The 17,628-nt window shown below is 43.8% G+C and overlaps 1 protein-coding gene across 1 annotated transcript; it reads left to right on the top strand.

Annotated features, from left to right (window-relative positions):
* Positions 1–3,051: 3,051 nt before the first annotated feature.
* SRPRB (SRP receptor subunit beta) lies at positions 3,052–17,401 on the top strand. Its single transcript, XM_084846954.1, has 7 exons — positions 3,052–3,271; positions 6,393–6,487; positions 6,965–7,042; positions 10,065–10,147; positions 12,377–12,513; positions 13,724–13,778; positions 15,267–17,401. The coding sequence occupies exons 1-7, from the start codon at positions 3,136–3,138 to the stop codon at positions 15,481–15,483; spliced, it is 801 nt and encodes a 266-aa protein (XP_084703080.1). The 5' UTR covers positions 3,052–3,135; the 3' UTR covers positions 15,484–17,401.
* Positions 17,402–17,628: the final 227 nt, after the last annotated feature.

Genomic DNA, 17,628 nt, shown 5'->3' with positions numbered 1-17,628 from the left:
CTTCCCTCAGGGTACACAGGTGTAACAGACCTTTCAGGCCATTGATGGTCCCTTCAGGAGCTGATAGCAAGAGCTCCCTGGTCTGGGTTTTCTCACTTCTGCTTTACCTCTGGTATTGGTATTGGTATTATTATTATTATTATTATTATTATTATTATTAAGAAATTAAGCATTTAGAAGAAATTATAGAAACACTATTCATTTTACAGGTGAGAAACACGAAGGATGAGAGTCTGTAGCCTAAAAGACAACCAATGCATCCAATCCAGGGCAAAGATTACTTGAAAGTGAGCCAGCTATCTCATACATCATATATACTGCTCTCCCACCCCTTTCACCCACAATCTCTCATTCACACTCTTACCCATTCTCCCATAAATGCATATATACAATCTGACTGTCTGATTAGATGCACAACAGATATTTATCTATCTTTACACCCCATGCGGCAATGTTATATTGAATTATCACCTAGCCTCGATTGAGCCCTAAAGCAATTGCCACTAACTGCCAAACTGTACACAAAAAACGAAGGACGTTGCATTGGTCCATAATAGGTCCAAAATTCATAATTCAGCAATACTTTTATTACAAGTTTGTTGTTGTTGTTGTTGTTGTTCAATCGTTAAGTCATGTCCGACTCTTCGTGACCCCATGGACCATAGCACGCCAGGCCTTCCTGTCCTCCGCTCTCTCCCGGAGCGTGCTCAAGTTCATATTCATTGCATCGGTGATGCTATCTAGCCATCTCATCCTCTGCTGTCCCCTTTTCCTTTTGCCTTCAATCTTTCCCAGCATCAGGGTCTTTTCCAGTGAGTTTTTTCTTCGCATTAGGTGGCCAAAATATTTGAGCTTCAGCTTCAGTATCTGTCCTTCCAATGAGCACTCAGGGTTGATTTCCTTTAGGATTGACTCATTTGACCTCCTTGCAGTCCAGGGCACTCGTAAGAGTCTTCTCCAGCATCACAGTTCGAAAGCATCAATTCTTCAGCACTCAGCCTTCCTTATAGTCCATCTCTCACAGCCATACGTTGCTACTGGGAAAACCATAGCTTTGATTATACGAATCTTTGTCTGCAAGGTGATGTCTCTGCTTCTTACTATGCTGTCTAGGTTTGCCATAGCTTTCCTCCCAAGGAGCAAGCGTCTTGTAATTTCATGGCTACAGTTACCGTCTGCGGTGATCTTGGAGCCCAAGAAAGTAAAATCTGTCACTGCTTCCATTTCTTCCCGCTCCATATGCCAGGAAGTGATGGGGCCAGATGCCATGATCTTAGTTTTTTTAATGTAGAGTTTCAAACCAGCTTTTTCACTCTCCACTTTCACCCTCAACAAGAGGCTCTTTAGATCCTCTTCACTTTCTGCCATTAGGGTGGTATCGTCTGCGTATCTGAGGTTGTTGATAATTCTCCCGGCAATCTTAATTCCGACCTGTGATTCATCCAACTCGGCGTTTCTCATGATGTACTCTGCATATAAATTAAATAAGCAGGGCGACAATGCCTGGTCGTACTCCTTTCCCAATTTTGAACCAATCGGTTGTTCCATGTCCGGTTCTCACTGTTGCTTCTTGACCCTCGTACAGGTTTCTCAGGAGACAGGTAAGGTGGTCTGGTACTCCCATCTCTTTAAGAATTTGCCACAGTTTGTTGTGATCCACACAATCAAACACAATTTACCGTAGTCAATGAAGCAGAAATAGACGTTTTTCTGGAATTCTCTTGCTTTCTCCATGATCCAGCGAATGTTGGCAATTTGATCTCTAGTTCCTCTGCCTCTTCGAAACCCAGCTTGTACTTCCGGTAGTTCTTGGTTCACACACTGCTGAATTATTACAAGTTAGGACCACCCAAAATGTCACAATATGAGCAAACCAGGATCCTTCTTCAGGCTGGATATTAATGGAGCTGGGAGTGTTGGGAAGGGGGAGGGGGAAATGGCTGGATGTTGTAGCCATAAGGTGTGCTATTATTATTGTTGTTGTTATTAAAAATAATAATGATAATAATAAGAATAATAACATTTATGTGTTGCTTCTCACTACAAAAAGCAGTCTCAAAGTGACTTGCTCACTATTATGTGACATTTTGGTTGCTCCTAATAAAAACACTGCAGGCTGTGGATCAGGAAAAATTGTAGTTTCATGCTCAAGACTCCTTTTGGGTTCTGACTAAATAATGCCCAGTTTCAGATCAACAGTAAACAGTCCTGAATATTTCCTCATTTCATGACCTTTGGGCCTGAGTGTTTTCCCCAGCCTTGTGCCCGCCAGGTGTGTTGGATTACCAGGTTGGGGAAGGCTGTGAAAGAGGGCATATGACTTGTGGCCCTCCAGGTTTTTTTTTTTGCGGGGGGGGGGGGGGCTACAACTCCTATCAGTCCTAGCCAGCATAGCCCTTGGTGAGGGATCATGGGTTGTAGGCTAAACTTCTGGAGGGCCACAAGGTGCCCACGACTGCTATAGGGCAAGCGAAAGGGTGCCACGACTGCTATAGGGCAAGCGAAAGTTGGTGTGGCAATGTTCACATTTGAGGGGAGCCGGAGTGTTGTAGCAACGCTTAAATTAGTTCCACAGCACCTTACCCAAGACTAACGTATTTAGTCGGGCAGAAGCTTTCAAGGACTACAGCCCAATGCATCTGGCACCTGAAGCGTTCTCATCGAGCAAAGGGCTGGATGCGCCTGATCTCGTCTGATCTCGTCAGCCAAGCAGGGTCAGCCCTGGTTAGTACTTGGATGGGCCCCCGCCTGGGAATCAGGCTTCCTGCATTGGGGGAGGGGGTTGGACTCGATGGTCTTGCAGGCCCCTTCCAACCCTATGATTCCTCAGTTGGGAGATGTATGTAAACAAGACTTCCCCAACCTGGTGCCCTCCAGATGTGTTGGACTACAACTCCCAGCATCTCCCGGCAAGCTTATCTGTCATCCTGGGAGTTGTAGTTCAACACATCCAGAGGGTGCAAGGCTGAGGAAGAGTGCCCGGGAGTAGCGAACTACAATCCCCATGAAGCACCTGGGAGACGAACGTGCGTCCCGGCAGCCGCTGCGCGTGGAGAACGGAAGGTGACGGTCCCCGGCAAGGACACGTCGTCACGTCACCCGTAGTCGGTTGCCGCGCGAGGCCGGCGGGTCGAGATGAATACCGTGGAAGTGACGGCGGCGCGCGAAGGGTCGCCCCCTCCCCAGGACGCTCCGCTGCCGGCCCAGGACGCGGCGCGGCTCCAGCTCCTGGTCTCGGTGGCGGTGGCCGTGCTCGTCGTCGTGGCTCTGCGTGGGTTTCGGCGCTTCCCCTCACGCCCTAGTCCCGCTTGGCGGACTCTTTCAGCCGGGAGAGGTGGCAGGGAAGGGACGGGCGCTGCCCGAAGGGGAGCCCGGCTTACCAGGGGATCCTCTCCGGTCGCAGAGCTCTCGCCCAGCTCGGTGACTAGAAGAGCTGCCTGGCAGGCAGGCGTTCGGCGGGTGTAGCGTTTGTATCGCGGCATCTTCATGCTGGGAAAAGACGCACCTGTTGAACAGCTGCCCTTTTTGCAGCTCCTTAAAGGCTCAGAGCTCAGCTCTCATCCATGAAAAAGTAGTTCTTGCTGTTATCTTGTGGGAATCGCCCTTACTCCATGCTGTGACTTTTCCAAAGAATGTACTGGCTAAGTCCTTTTTTCCCTAGCGATTATAGCGCAGTTGCGCTCTGCAGAGCCAAATTTTTCAGCTCTATAGTTTCTCTTCTATTTAATGTTGAGATTATTGTGGTCATGCTTTAAAATTTAGAGTCGTCAAAGGATTTCACATGCATTTCATTAACTCTTACAACAACCTTGTAAAGTAGGTTAATATTATTATCCTAGTAGTACAGAAGTGGGCCTGTGGCTGTGGGAGAGGGAGGGAGAGAGAGTGGTTTGTGTAAGAGCACATAGAAAGCTCATAGCACTGGCAAGATTTGAAGTGAGGACTTCCTGATTCATCCCTTAGGGTGAAATGCAATGCATGTTTAGATGGGGGGAAAAGTCCTACAACTCCCAGTGTTCCCCATGGCTGGCTGGGGAATGCTGGGAGTTGTAGGACTTATGTCTGTCTAAACATACATAGCATTTCACCTTTAGTCTGTTAGCATGCATTTAGAGAGCAGCAACAGGACCATTTGGAGGTGTGTGTGTGTGTGTGTGTGTGAGGGGGGGGGGCTTTTCCCTCCCTGTCATACTAGAGAGAACAAGGAGTTATTGGTGGGCTTTTAGAAGTGCCACCAAGGTTGATTTTATTTATTTATTTATTTATTTATTTATTCATTCATTCATTCATTCATTCACTTACTTACTTACAGTATTTGTATACCACTCTATATCTAAAACAGATTTTGAGGTGCTGAACACACAAGATAAAACAGTGAAAGAATAAAAAGGTTAAACACCACCTTAAAATCATGCTTTTTAAAAACAGAATGCCAATAGAAACCATGACTGGTCAATTTAGGAATGCCTCCTGGAACTGCTGTTTTCAGGAGGCACTGGAAACAACACAGTGTTGGTGCCTGCCTAACCTCCAGGGGCAGGGAGTCCCAAAGAGAGGGGGCTACCACATTGGTCTCATCTCCTGGTGTACTCCAGTTGGACCATAGGTCCATGTGGAACCAGCAGGAGCAACCTTCCGATGACCTTAGTGACCGGGCAGGTTGGTAAGGGAGAAGGAGCTCTTTCAGGAATCCTGGTCCCAAGTTGTGTAGGGCTTTGTGCACTAGTACTAAAACCTTAAAGCTGGCCCAGTTGCGGATAAGCAGCCAGTGCGGTTCCCTCAGCAAAGGAGTCACATGCTGAAAAGGGGCAGCTCCTGGCAACAGCCGAGCTGCTGCGTTCTGCACTAGCTCCAGTTTCCGAAGCAGCCTTAAGGGCAATTCCACATAGAGTACATTGCCGTAATCCAGTCTTGAGGTTACTAGCACCTGTACCACTGTGGCCAAGCTATCCCTGCCCAGGAGAGGCTGTAGCTGGCGAACCAGCTGAAGCTGGCAAAAGGCACTCCGAGCTGCCATGGCCACTTGGGCCTCTAGCGACAATGATGGATCTAGGAGTACCCTCAAGCTATGGACCTGATCTTTCAGAGGGAGTCCAACCCCATCCAGAACAGGCAATGAGCCTATCTCCCAGGCTCTGGAACCACTCACCCACAGTGCTTCCATCTTGCCAGGATTCTGTTTCAGTTTTTTGGCCCTCATCCAGCCTATTACTGAGTTCAGGCACTGGTCCAAGGCTTGCACAGCCCCTCCTGATTCAGATGTCACAGGGCGATAGAGCTGTGTGTCATTGGCATACTGATGGCACTTGGCTCCAAATCCCCTAATGACTGCTCCCAGCGGCTTCATATAGATGTTAACATTGGGGACAAGATGGTACCCTGCGGAACCCTATAGCTCAATTGCCAAGGGGCTGAGGTATGGTCACCCAGTGTTACTCTCTGAAATCGGCCCCATTTGCTGAGATGGCTAGGCAACTACTTTCAGGGGGCCCAGATATTTTTATTTGCTGGGAGTGGTGGTTGGCCACCAGTGGGTTGACACTGACAATGGTTTTCTGTTTTGGGGTTGTTGCTTCAGGGTGAAGCAAGGGCTGTACCTCTGTCGTCCTGTTTCCCTTTTGTTTAGTCTGGGGCCTAGTTTGAGGATTTTGTTGCCCTCTGGAAAGAACAGAGGTGGAAGAATTGGTTGGTGGGTGAGCCCTCAGTGAGAAGGGGGTAGATCCATATGGCAGAGAATTTTGGTGGGTAGGTTTGGCAAGAGGTTATGCTTGACAGTTGGCTTACATGTTATTTTGGAGGAGCTGTTAACTTGCTACTGCTACTCTTCTCTGTATTTAATGTTTTTGTCTTTGTTTGAATTGTAATTCTTTTTGTTTTAAACTCTTATAAAATTTTGTAAGCAGCCGCAGGGTAGAAAGATGTGATATATTACTTGGGCTTCATTCCCAAACATGCTTATTAGGAGGTAGGCCCCATTGAATACAGTGGGACTTGCTTCCGAGTAAATGTGTGTAGTATTGGGCTGCATGTGTCTCCAAAGCTGGAGAATGGGATTTTAAGAGAGACAGGCAAGGCTTAGTATGAGAAAGCTACCTAGAAAGTTGAAAGAGGCAAATTCTACCAGGAAGCCTCATCTTATTTGTATTCATGCATACATTATTCTGATAAATTAACTTCCTGCGTCAAAGACAGGAGATGTGCTTATGGGAAAAATTCACGCATCATGACCAAAAAATCATAACTTACACTTTTTGTACAAAACTGGAAGTGACTTTAGTTCTAGACCTAGTTAGAGGATGCGTGTGTAAAACACCTTAGTTATGGGTGGCAAAATTATGAATAGCCTTGAGTATAACCATAAATAGACTCCTAATTTTTCTCTCTCCTTGTAGTGATTTGGAAACTTTTCCAGACCAGAAAGAGCAGTCGGAGAGCAGTGCTTCTGGTGGGTCTGTGTGAGTCAGGGAAAACTCTTCTGTTCGTTAGGGTATGTGAGTTCTTCTCAATTTCTTTTTGATCATTTCCCAGACTTCTATATCGTTGTTGTTTCTATATTGTTAGAAGGGAGAGCTCCTTACGTTAGTCTCCTCTTGTTTTTAAAGCAATCTGAGATGTAAGATTTGAAAAAACATTATGTGTCCTTATGAAGTGACAATAGAAGCATGGAGTATTAAATTATAGATTTTAGTTTTAAATGTAGCTCAGTAATGGGCAACATAGATTAGGTGTGCACGTTAAATTTGTAAAAATGTTTGTCAAAAGTGTTCCCTCTCTCAGAGGGGTGATTAGTGACTTGTTCCTTTGTGGATGAGTTTTGTTAAGTGGCTAATTTAAATTCTAGAGACAATTATTTGAAAAAGAAATGTATTTTTCTAATGTTCACTTGGGGTTTAGATGACAGGCAAATAATTTTAATTAGTCCTGGAATATTTCACTTTTCTTTGCTTTCTTCTAATTTTCATAGCTGTTAACAGCAAATTTCCGAAATACGCAGACTTCCATAACAGATAGCTCTGCCTTGTACAGAGTAAAAAATGACAAGGTAAGAATGGAGATGTCATGTCTTGTGTTCTATAATATTCTTATCATACAGATTTCCTGGCTGTAACAATTGATTAAAAGTTTTTGACTTAATAATTTGTAAAGAGTTAAAACAGAAGTCCTAGTCTCTGCCTATGTAAGCTGCTTTTTTGTAAGCTGTTTTTTTATAAGCTTAGCTTAATACTTTCTCTGAAAAAACTGAAAGTGAACTTCCACCCACAATTGCATTTTGAAGCCACTCCCACTTCTTTCTAGGAGTGCACGAAAGCCACTTACCTGGTCTCGCAGCTTGTTCGCGGTGGGGGGGAGGCGCTTCGCTGCTCCCCCCGAAGTTCAGGCCGGGGGGGGGGGAGGCTTCCCGCCTCGCCCGGCCGAAATTCAGGCCGGGGGGGATGCTTCCTGCCTCGCCTGGCTGAAATTCAGGCCGGGGAGGAGGCGCCTCGCCCGGCCGCGAAATAAAAAGTTTTTTTTAAAAAAAAGACGCCCCCGTGATAGGCTACGTGACGATTAACATAGCCTATCACGGCTAGATCTGCAAAGTCAGCCGTGATAGGCTACGTTAATCGTCACCTGGCCTATCATGGGTGACTTAAAAAAAAAAAACAAACGCGCGTACGCAAATGGCGGCCCCCATAGGGAGCTGCCATTCGCGTTCCTTATTTGGTCACTGTAGTCTACGTAAATCTTTACGTAGACTACGGCGAAAATAAGGGCAACGCAAATAGCGTTGCCCTTATTTTCGCCGTAGCCTACGTAATCTTTACGTAGACTACAGCGACCAAATAAGGAACGCGAATGGCGGCTCCCTATGGGGGCCGCCATTTGCGTACGCGCTTTTTTTTTTTTTTTTAAGTCACCCGTGATAGGCTACGTGACGATTTACGTAGCCTATCACGGCTGACTTTGCAGATCTAGCCGTGATAGGCTACGGTAATCGTCATGTAGCCTATCACGGGGGCGTTTTTTTTTTACTTTTATTGTAATGGTGGCGGTGGCAGCCGGTCGAAAGACCGGCTGCCGCCCCCACCCCTGACGAAGACCTGATGAACCGCCGCCGGGACCCGGCGCCGGGAGGGACATTCGGGAAAGGTAAGTCCCGTCCCGGGTGGGGGGGGCGAATTTCTCCCCGAAACTACTTCGGGGGGCCGAACACGTTGGCACTCGGCCCCCCGAAGTTTCGGGGAGAAATTCTCCCCCATCCCTACTTCTTTCTAGCCCTTGGTGATGTGCTTGGCCATTACTTTATATGCCAGACCTTTCCAAACCTGCCATAGAGGGATCCATTGACCCCATTCTTTCCCAGGACCTGGCATGCAGGCTACTCATGCTCCATGACAGCCATGTAAGATGGCTGTTGCTGGGTGCTTTGCTGAAGGGCAGGGGAAAGGGCTCAGTAACACTTGATGGGTATCTTCTCCTGCAGATGCATCTTTGCACTCATGAGGGGGAACGGATCATGTCCAAATTATTTTGAAACTATTGTATCAGTTGCCCACCTTGTTGTATTATTAGTATTTGGGGAGATGCCTGTTTGCAAATACAATCTGTATTGAGATGTAATATTTGAATTGGTTAATTTATTAGTAAAAACTCTGATAGCATATATAGCTTAACAGACTTTCTGGATTCATGCCTATAATTGATGTATAACTGTATAGTAATTTTTATATAAATATATATATTTTATATATAATATAATGGGACACTTACAGAATGCATGAAAAAAACAATATGATGGTGTTTTCTTAATAGACTCTACCTCACTCAATTTATGGCATAGGTAGGCCACTACTGTGATTGGTTCACACTTTCCTTTGGCCACAACATGAACAGCTCCAGCAGCGTACATGGCCAGTTTCATAGCAATGGTTCCTCTGTGTAGGGCTGTTGTATATATAGCCCCATGTTGTAATTTCCCTTTTCTCATTGGCACATTGACAAGCCCTTGCAGTCACTGAAATTGCAGTGGTTGAATATACAAGTCCCCCACCCCTCTTGAAGCCAGTTCACACAAATAGTGGCCCAGCTGTGAGCCCATCAGAGATTCCACACACGCTTGTTTTCAGGCCACCGGCAAGTGTGAACCAGTCCTATAAGTGTGAAGAGATTGCCTATTTTCTGCAGAGCTGTAGAAGGTGGTGTAACCCCTGTTTATTTTTTTGAGACTTTGTCAGGTGCCTTTAGACTATCAACCGCAGTGGTGATAAAGTTGTTGGCCAAGAGGAATTGGTCTCTCTTTATGACAGAAGCCTTTTCTGAGGTTTGAGAGTTTAATCATGTTTGAAACTGTGTTGAAGTCATAAGTGTGGTCCGAGGGCATCTGATGCAGCAACCTTGCTAAAGCTAAGCAGGTCTGTGTCTGGTGAGTGCCTAGATGGTGGATTATCTGGAAGCCCTATGTATGCTGCCTTGAGTTCCTTGATGGGAGGCAGGATATAAAAGTAATTTCTCTCTTTCAGTTCTGGCATTTTGTGTTTGTCTTCCTAGAAAAATATATATCATTTTTCGTCCTGCTATCTTCAAATGTTCTAGTTTCATCTAAGTCATCAACATCCTAGGATTCTGCTACATGCTTAGCTGCTTCTACAGCATCTGTGACTAGTCATTTTCTTCATATATATACATCTGTTGGGTGAGGCACTTCAATTGGTTGTGAGTTGAACCAGTAGAGCCATATAATCTGGAGACTCGTATCGTTATTTTGTAAACTGAGTTAGTGGCTATCATTATCTACTTGTATCATTGTTCCTAGGTTAGCTGCTTCTCAGTCTCTTGAGGTTTGGTTGATGGGATAAAAAATTAAATATGTCAGTTTATAACAGTTTCTTGCCTTTACTAGGCCTATAAAAATGTATGTACATTAAAAACTTGGAAAAAACTGAAATTGATAATAATGTGAAGGTAAAAAGAACTTATGGACCGAAGCAGAATATGGTAGGCTGACTGTGATCTTCAGTCTAAAAGAACCATGTCTGTCTCATTAGATGTTCATCAAGATATTTACTGGGTTTTTTTTCCTACAGAGCACAAATGTGACTTTAATTGACCTTCCAGGCCATGAGAGCTTGCGGTTCCAGTTCTTGGATAGGTTCAAGGCTGCAGCTCGGTAAGTACTAGAGGTTTGGATGCTTGGTTGCTTTCAGATTGTAACCCAAAAGAGCACTACTTGAGATGGAGCATTTTGTGGGATTGCTGTAAATAAATGTAGGCACCTAATGAAGTAGTTTGTGGAGCTCATTTGTGTGCCTCCTTTGCTTTGAACCTTTCTGCCTGGCCGGTTGGGTGAAGGAAAGGCAGTAGGCTTCTTTTTAACAAAAATCGTATAAGAAATTAAGCTGGTTAGACAGGAAATATTTGAGACTGGTAGGAGCTTTTCTGAGGAGAGACCAATTTCCATGGAGGTTTAATTTTAGGAGTGGGGAGCAACCTGGGCCACACATGGGCCTTAGCCTAATTTCAGACACCTCCTGCAAGCGATTGGTTAAGACATCCGGGAAGAGGGATTTGTCCCTCCTCCAGCAGCCCACTGGGTGGGGAGGAAGAGGGGAAGAAAGAAAAGAGAGTGGCAGGGGAAGAGGGAGAAAGGAGGTGGCCTTGCCTACTTTTGGCTCTGCCCCTGCCCACCGCTGGCTTTGGTCTTGCCCATCAGTGACATTTGGCCCCCAATAGATTACTTTTGAGGGAATGTGACATTAGAATCCCTTGTTTTATAGAATATGTAATGCTCCAGTGAGGGCCAGGAGCCACTTCAGAAACAATCTAGAGTAGGGCTAGGCAACGTAAGATCTGTAGACCTGTTGCACACCCATTCCTGTGTATTTGCAACACTCTGGGAGAATTCCAAATACTCATTGTTAGTGTTTCTTTCCCTTATCTTTGTGAATCATCTAAGGCCCTTCCAAGCCTTTCAAAAGTGGGGTTTGGGATGGGAGGATGCACAAGTCACTACATCTGCATTACACCTCCACAGCCTGGATTCAGAGGGGCATGGAGGAGTTGGTGCCAGTTTTTCAAGCTCATGGTTTAATGTTCTATATATTTTAAATTGTTTTATTGTGTGTTGTTTGGTTTTAGTTTTTGTGAACCGCCCAGAGAGCTTCGGCTATTGGGCGGTATAGAAATAAATAAATAAATAAATAAATAAATAAATAAATGGTGGCTAGTCAGCACAGGTTGCATGTGTCTGAGACTGCTTAACGTGTGTGAATTGCTAGGACAGTTAAATCTTGGTAGGCTTTGCTGCTGAACTTGGCAAAGATGTGTGGAAATAAGGTTGGGGAGGGAACAAAGAAAAAAATAGACTGCATTTAAAATGAAATGGGGGAACTGAGATGGGGCACAGAGGGTAAAATAAGGAGTAGAAAAGAATGCGGAAGAGACTTGTGCAGAGAATGACGAGAATGTTATGGAGTGGAGAGAGAAAATATGAGAGGGTTAATAACAGAGGTGTTCCGAGAGACCTGTAATGCTGCAGAATTTACACACTCTTGAGGTGCAGAGAGAAAAAGGGGCCGTACAGAGAATGTGTTAAAGAATGCACTGAATTGTAACACAAATGCTTTCCTATTGATAATGTGGTGGTGCAGCCCTCCTGAGTTAGCAAAAATATAAAAACAGACCTCTGAGTAATTTGAGTTGTGTATCCCTGATCTAGAATGTGATATTTGCTCAACCAGTCTCTCTGTTAATTCAGGAAAGCTCTAGAGAACTGAGAACTCTACAACTGCTAGTTTGGTGGCTTTGGCTGAACTGGTCGAGCAGCGCCTCCTGTAATCTTACAATTCATTCTCTTAAGACTACAGATGCAGCTAAGACTTTTGCTCATCCAGAGACCCTTAGTACAAAAAAAATGCATACACTTGTATGCTCTTGTAGAAACTTCACGTAGAACAACTTTACACACAAAGACCCTTGATAAACTCTTGATGGTGCTCATTTATGCTTTCAACATGATGCAAATACAGCAAACCTTCTTAAGTTGAAATAAGAAAAAAAGAGGTAATATATGCATAAACATTTCTGTTCCCAGACACGATGCATCTAAGGCTACAGTCATAAACCTAGTTATTAGAGAATAAGTCCCATTGACCAGAAAAACGTCTGTCTTCTGATTAAACATGGCTAGGATCATTGTGTAATTAACTTATTTTGGCATCAGTTTGGAGGTGTTTCCAGGGACAGTATCAGACCTTGTGCTTAGAGTAACATTTCAATGCTGCTTGCATGCAGTTACGTGTTTCATGGAGGTCATCTGTTCACACTGTCATCTGATGCTGTCAGCTGAAGGACTTTGCCATTTAAGATCATGTACTGTATGTTTTTTGTGTGTGCACAGGGCAATTGTATTTGTTGTGGATAGTGTAGCATTCCAGCGGGAAATGAAAGATGTGGCAGAATTCCTGTACCAGCTCCTGATCGATAATGTGGTGTTGAAAAATTCACCTCCCCTGCTAATAGCATGCAACAAGCAAGGTACTGCATATCCACCTGGAAACAAAGTTGTGACCACTTGCATGTTGGTTAAACTCTTTTAGAGATGAGCATTTTCTCATATCTTCCTTGCCTAAAATGTGGAGTATCTGCACATGTCGCAGTTATGTTGTACCCAAAGGAACCCATGATATCTCATATTGAGTAGATACCCAGGCTGCTGCAAAGCAGGAGGCTGCAGGAAGCTACAGCCAGTAATTTTCCAGCAGAGGCATCCTCTCTCTAGCTCTTCCTAGCTCCAGTTGTAACAGCAGGATGCTTTTATCTTCCTTTCTTAAGTTGATTGCAACACTGATGGGAGACGACCATTTGGTAGTCTGCTGTTCACTTCAGTAGACAGAAATGTTTGGCAGCCTGATCTATGGATAAGATTTTTGAATTGAGTCGTTGCAGCTGAAGCATGTGAGGCCACTGAAGCATTCATTCCTTACGTATGAGGGTTTGCAGGGAGTTAGGGCAAAGTCAGCTGATTTGAGAAGTGATCAGTTCCCCATTTTTATCTGTCTGCAACTACTGTAGCCCATAAACATTCAAAGGATTCTGTGCAAGTGTGAAGGGACCCTGCCCCAAATTCTGGAGCAGTACTGAAGTTCTTGCACAGGACAGTTTTGATATGCAGCAGTTAAACTAAGAAGTGGTGCAACAGTGTCTGTGGCTGCTGCTTTTTCAGCACTTGAGTGTTGGCTGGGTCTGGCTTTGAATGCTGAAGGTGTTTGCAGTGATCCTTAAGCCATATCCTGTGTATTCCAGAAACCACTGAACAATGGCATCAGGACTCCAATACGATGAATGTGGCCTAAGGTGCTGTTACATTTAGGAAAAGGAATGGCTTGCAAGTGTTATGTGGAAGTTGGTTTTTGCTGCCATTTGTTCCCCTCCCTGAGCTCTTCACTTTCGGTGACCTTTTGCTAAGCTTACAAGGATTTTTTAAAGTAGTTCCTTTCTTTCCTTGGAAGTGTCAGTTGTCTCTCACTCTGTCATTTCCCCTTCATAGAACTACTGAATCTGTTTTCGTTTGAACAGTTTGTACAGTTAAATTAAGAGTGTCCAGTAGCAAAAAAAAGTATATCACAGTTTGCAGGCAATCTGTGTGAAATATTCAGTGCCAAAATAGCCCAAGGGTGTTGCATTGTCCTCTGTCTAACACGTATGCAGTATAATGTGAAAATATTTTCCTTTATTCATTCTTTAGATGTTACAATGGCAAAATCTTCCAAGCTCATACAGCAGCAGCTGGAAAGAGAACTGTAAGTTTATTTAGTTATTTCATTTCATTTCTATACTGCCCAATAGCCGAAGCTCTCTGGGCAGTTGCAAGGATTGGTTTGTCAAATCTCATTGGTGGATCTCTCCTGGTGTTCAGGGTTCCTGCCCACACCTGCCATTACTTCCATATTATCTCCATATGCTTCACAGTTGATTGGAATGAGGTGGCAAAAAGTGAAGGAACACCAAGCCAATCATTTGCCAAGAGGTGCAAAGCCCATACTACTGGTAGTTCTGCCTGGTGAGAATTTCCTAACTGTTTAGGAACATCGGAACCTGCCTTATACTGAGTCAGACCATGGGTCCATCCAGCCCAGTATTGTCAACACTGACTGGCAGTGGCTCCCCATGGTCTCATGCAGGATTTTTTCCAGCCCTACCTGGAGATGCTGGGACCTGGGATCTTCTACATGCCAAGCATGTACTCTACCACTGAACTATGGACCCTCAGTTTGATGCATGAAGCAAGGAGGATTGCTGAATGGCAACATTGGAGCTGGTTTAATCAAATCAGTTCATGGGTATCAAATAATTCAGATTATCCTCAGATTATTGTAAGATCTATTTCAGAAACATCTCATATTTTTTAGTTTGGCAACAGATTAATTGCTGCTGATTTCCCTCTGATGGCCAGCAGGGGGTAGTAATGTAACTTCGGTTGGGCATGTAAAAAATCTGCATTAGCTCTGTTACACTTCAGTTACCTGGTGGTACCTGGTGCTGGTTTGGTAATTTTTAATTGCATTACTGAAAATATATTTTCATCTTTAGCAGAGTAGACTTCTGGTTTTGACCAGTGAAGATAGCAGCTTAAATGAGTTGGAGGGATACCATAAGGTTGAGAATCAAGAGTGCTTTCCCAGTCTCACATGCCTATTACCCCCAATCGCTGTTCATCAAACAGTATCAAGTTTTTGAACAAAAAACAAAAACATAAAAAATAAAATACAATGTAGAATTCTAAACACTTGTATGTGTGTAAAATAGTTACTTGTGTTTCCTGGGCTTGTGTGCTTATGTGTTTAGACACTTTTATCCATACAAGTAGGAGGATAAAACTGATCCTTAAACCAATACCTGCATCATCATAGTCTTGTGTTTATCAGCAGAACTGCCAACGTATTACAAACATGGAGCTCAGGGGAAATGGTTGAATGGTTGTTTTTCCCATGCTTTTCTTTCTGTAAAATGCAGCTTACTTCACTGATGAGCTAAGACTCTTGGGTAGTCAATATCTTTAAGAAGTTTACATGTAATGTAATTATGGATTGCTTTTGCTAAATTTCTGTAAGTTTTGACCACAAATTTCTCTGATCTAGTAAAGCAGGGCATCTCTTGAAGTAGGAACATCATCATTGCTAATTTAACTTGCATATCTCTAAATGCAATGTGGGTTGCACACAATGTTGGCCTCTGATTTTGCAGAGACTAGTTCTATTGTTCTAAACGTATTCTCTCTTCTCCAACAGCAATACTTTACGAATGACTCTCTCAGCTGCCCCAAGCACATTGGATGGTTCAAACTCTGGATCTGCCTCTCAGCTTGGGAAGAAGGGCAAGGAGTTTGACTTCTCTCAACTGCCCATGAAAGTGGAATTTGTTGAATGCAGTGCCAGAGGAAGCAAGGGAGAAGAGGGCAGTGCTGACATTGAGGACTTGGAAAAATGGCTAGCAAAAATTGCATGAGCATAAGGAGGGAGGCAGCAAAGGCAGCCACTGGGAAAACAGTATGAATTGGAATGGTACACAATGTCTAATAGGGGAAGGGCTTAAGTTCTCAGAAACAGCCTAGATGGGGGGCGGCAGGGGGCGTTAAGGGGAGCAATCAGAACAGTAACAATGGCAAGGTCATTCTGTATCCTGCTTTGGAGTGTTTCTGCTTGCACTTCATTGTTACAGTATTGCTCTGTTGAAGGATACCTGTCCTCCAAACATATCCCAGCGAAGTGCAGTCTCTTTTGTATGTCTCATTCTTGCTCCCCTCAACCATTTTCCTACTATGTCATGTCTAGGGAGGCTTTAAATGCGGGGTTCTGTCTTGGATCAAAATTGCAAGATACGAGAGGAGTTATTCCAGACTATTGTTCTGTGTTCAGAATTTCTCTACTTCTGCTTGCCTTCCATTGGTATTCTCATGCATGGAGAATACTTACTTGCCCATTCATCTCATCTTATTTTCTTCTCCTTTTTATTGTCTGGGAAGCATTTCAGTGCTGTGGAATGATTGGAATCTTTTTTCTTCTCTGTCGTGGTGTGAGCTCTTGTGAAAACTATGTGCTGCTAGCCATTAAGATGCCTCAGCGGGGGCTGACTGTGTGTGCAATGTGTAGCATTGCTATTCCCGTTTGGCTTGTAGCTTGTGGTGCTTCTGTGAACTGTTCCTGAATAACTGCTGCAGCGAGCCAGGAAATCCAAGTAGCCGATGAGAATGTTTTTAGGTTCTGTTTCCATGCACTTCTAGACAGGGAGGATGGAAATGATGTGATATATTACATATTGCTTGGTTAATATTACTATATTTGAAATGTCTGTCTGACAGACTCTCCCCTATTCTGTGGCTGATGCACATGTGGTCAGAGTCCCTTCTCTTTTTATGCTTGATTCCTTTGGCATTTGCGAAAGTAACATTCCCACATAAACCATAAGCAAAGGGGATGTTGAGTATGTGATGTTTTTGCATTCTGGATGTGCTACACCATGGTGGACTTGCGTCTCCCCTCAGTGCCTTAATTTAAGATCTGTCGGTCCCCCATATGCCAGAAGGTGCTTTTGCAATAAAAAATTGAGTTATTATTAGAAAGGACAACTGTCAGAACTGTGCTTGACTATCAAACCAGACACAGCCATTCTAAATAACATTCATGTTAAACAATGTACTTTGCTATATACCCTTATTTTTACAACAGAAAGGTGTTACTTAGAATTTCTTCAACATGTCACAAACCGGATGTAGAACTTCTTCATAAATATGAAAGATGTTTGCTGCATATGGATTGCATATCCCAGCAGTGAACACTACTGCTTGGGTGGGAGATATGTGTCTGCAACTACCATATCCATTTTCTGCTTCTGGATGTTTTCTTACCCACATGTTCACAGGCCATGCCTATTCATTGAACTTGCTGCAAAAATACCTTTTTTATATTGTGTGAAACAGCCCTAAGGTTTTATGTACATCCAGCAAAATTCATATTTGTGTTCATTGTTAGTGGCTTGGCAAACCTTCCATGATTTGCTCCACACTGTGGACTTACTGAGAATTGGCATTGTACTTTTGAGAAACCAAGTTGGGGCATAGAGCAGCATGATCCCACCTCCAAATCTGTTTGAGCTCTGGAATGGTGTTGGTATTGCGCTCTTCTGCTTTGAAGTGCAGTTCCCCTCATGAGCCTCTTGCCAGATCCACACAACAGTAGGAAAAGATTCAGACCTTGTATACTTGCCATGATCATGGCTCAAGAGGCAAGAAGCTGTCTTGCACGGATTGCATTCACAAGCTATAAAGATGTATGCGTCCCTCTCTTTTAAATTATTATTTGCAGGTATCTATAAATAAAGTTGTTTGACTAACCTTTGGCTGGCATTTCTCTAATGCACCTCAGATATCCCTTATTGTCATCATTAATAATTTCTACAAATGTGAAGGAGCGTTGCGTCCAGAGTCACTTTCAAACACAGGGCTTTGTGCTTTTGAGAGGATCTTATTACTCTTGCTACAAAAGGTTTGTACAGCTACAAGATGTCCTAACATGTTTGAATAACACACATTTTTAGACACTAAACCGCATACATGAAAGCAGCACTGATGTTGTAGAGACTTATGTTGAGGTA

The sequence above is a fragment of the Heloderma suspectum genome, chromosome 3 (genome assembly GCF_057233095.1).
Source record: "Heloderma suspectum isolate Gila_16-S chromosome 3, 16-S_ref, whole genome shotgun sequence".
Classification (NCBI taxonomy): Eukaryota; Metazoa; Chordata; class Lepidosauria; order Squamata; family Helodermatidae; genus Heloderma; species Heloderma suspectum.
The sequence above is the reverse complement of the archived record's forward strand: the minus strand, read 5'-3'. Positions and strand labels throughout refer to the sequence as shown.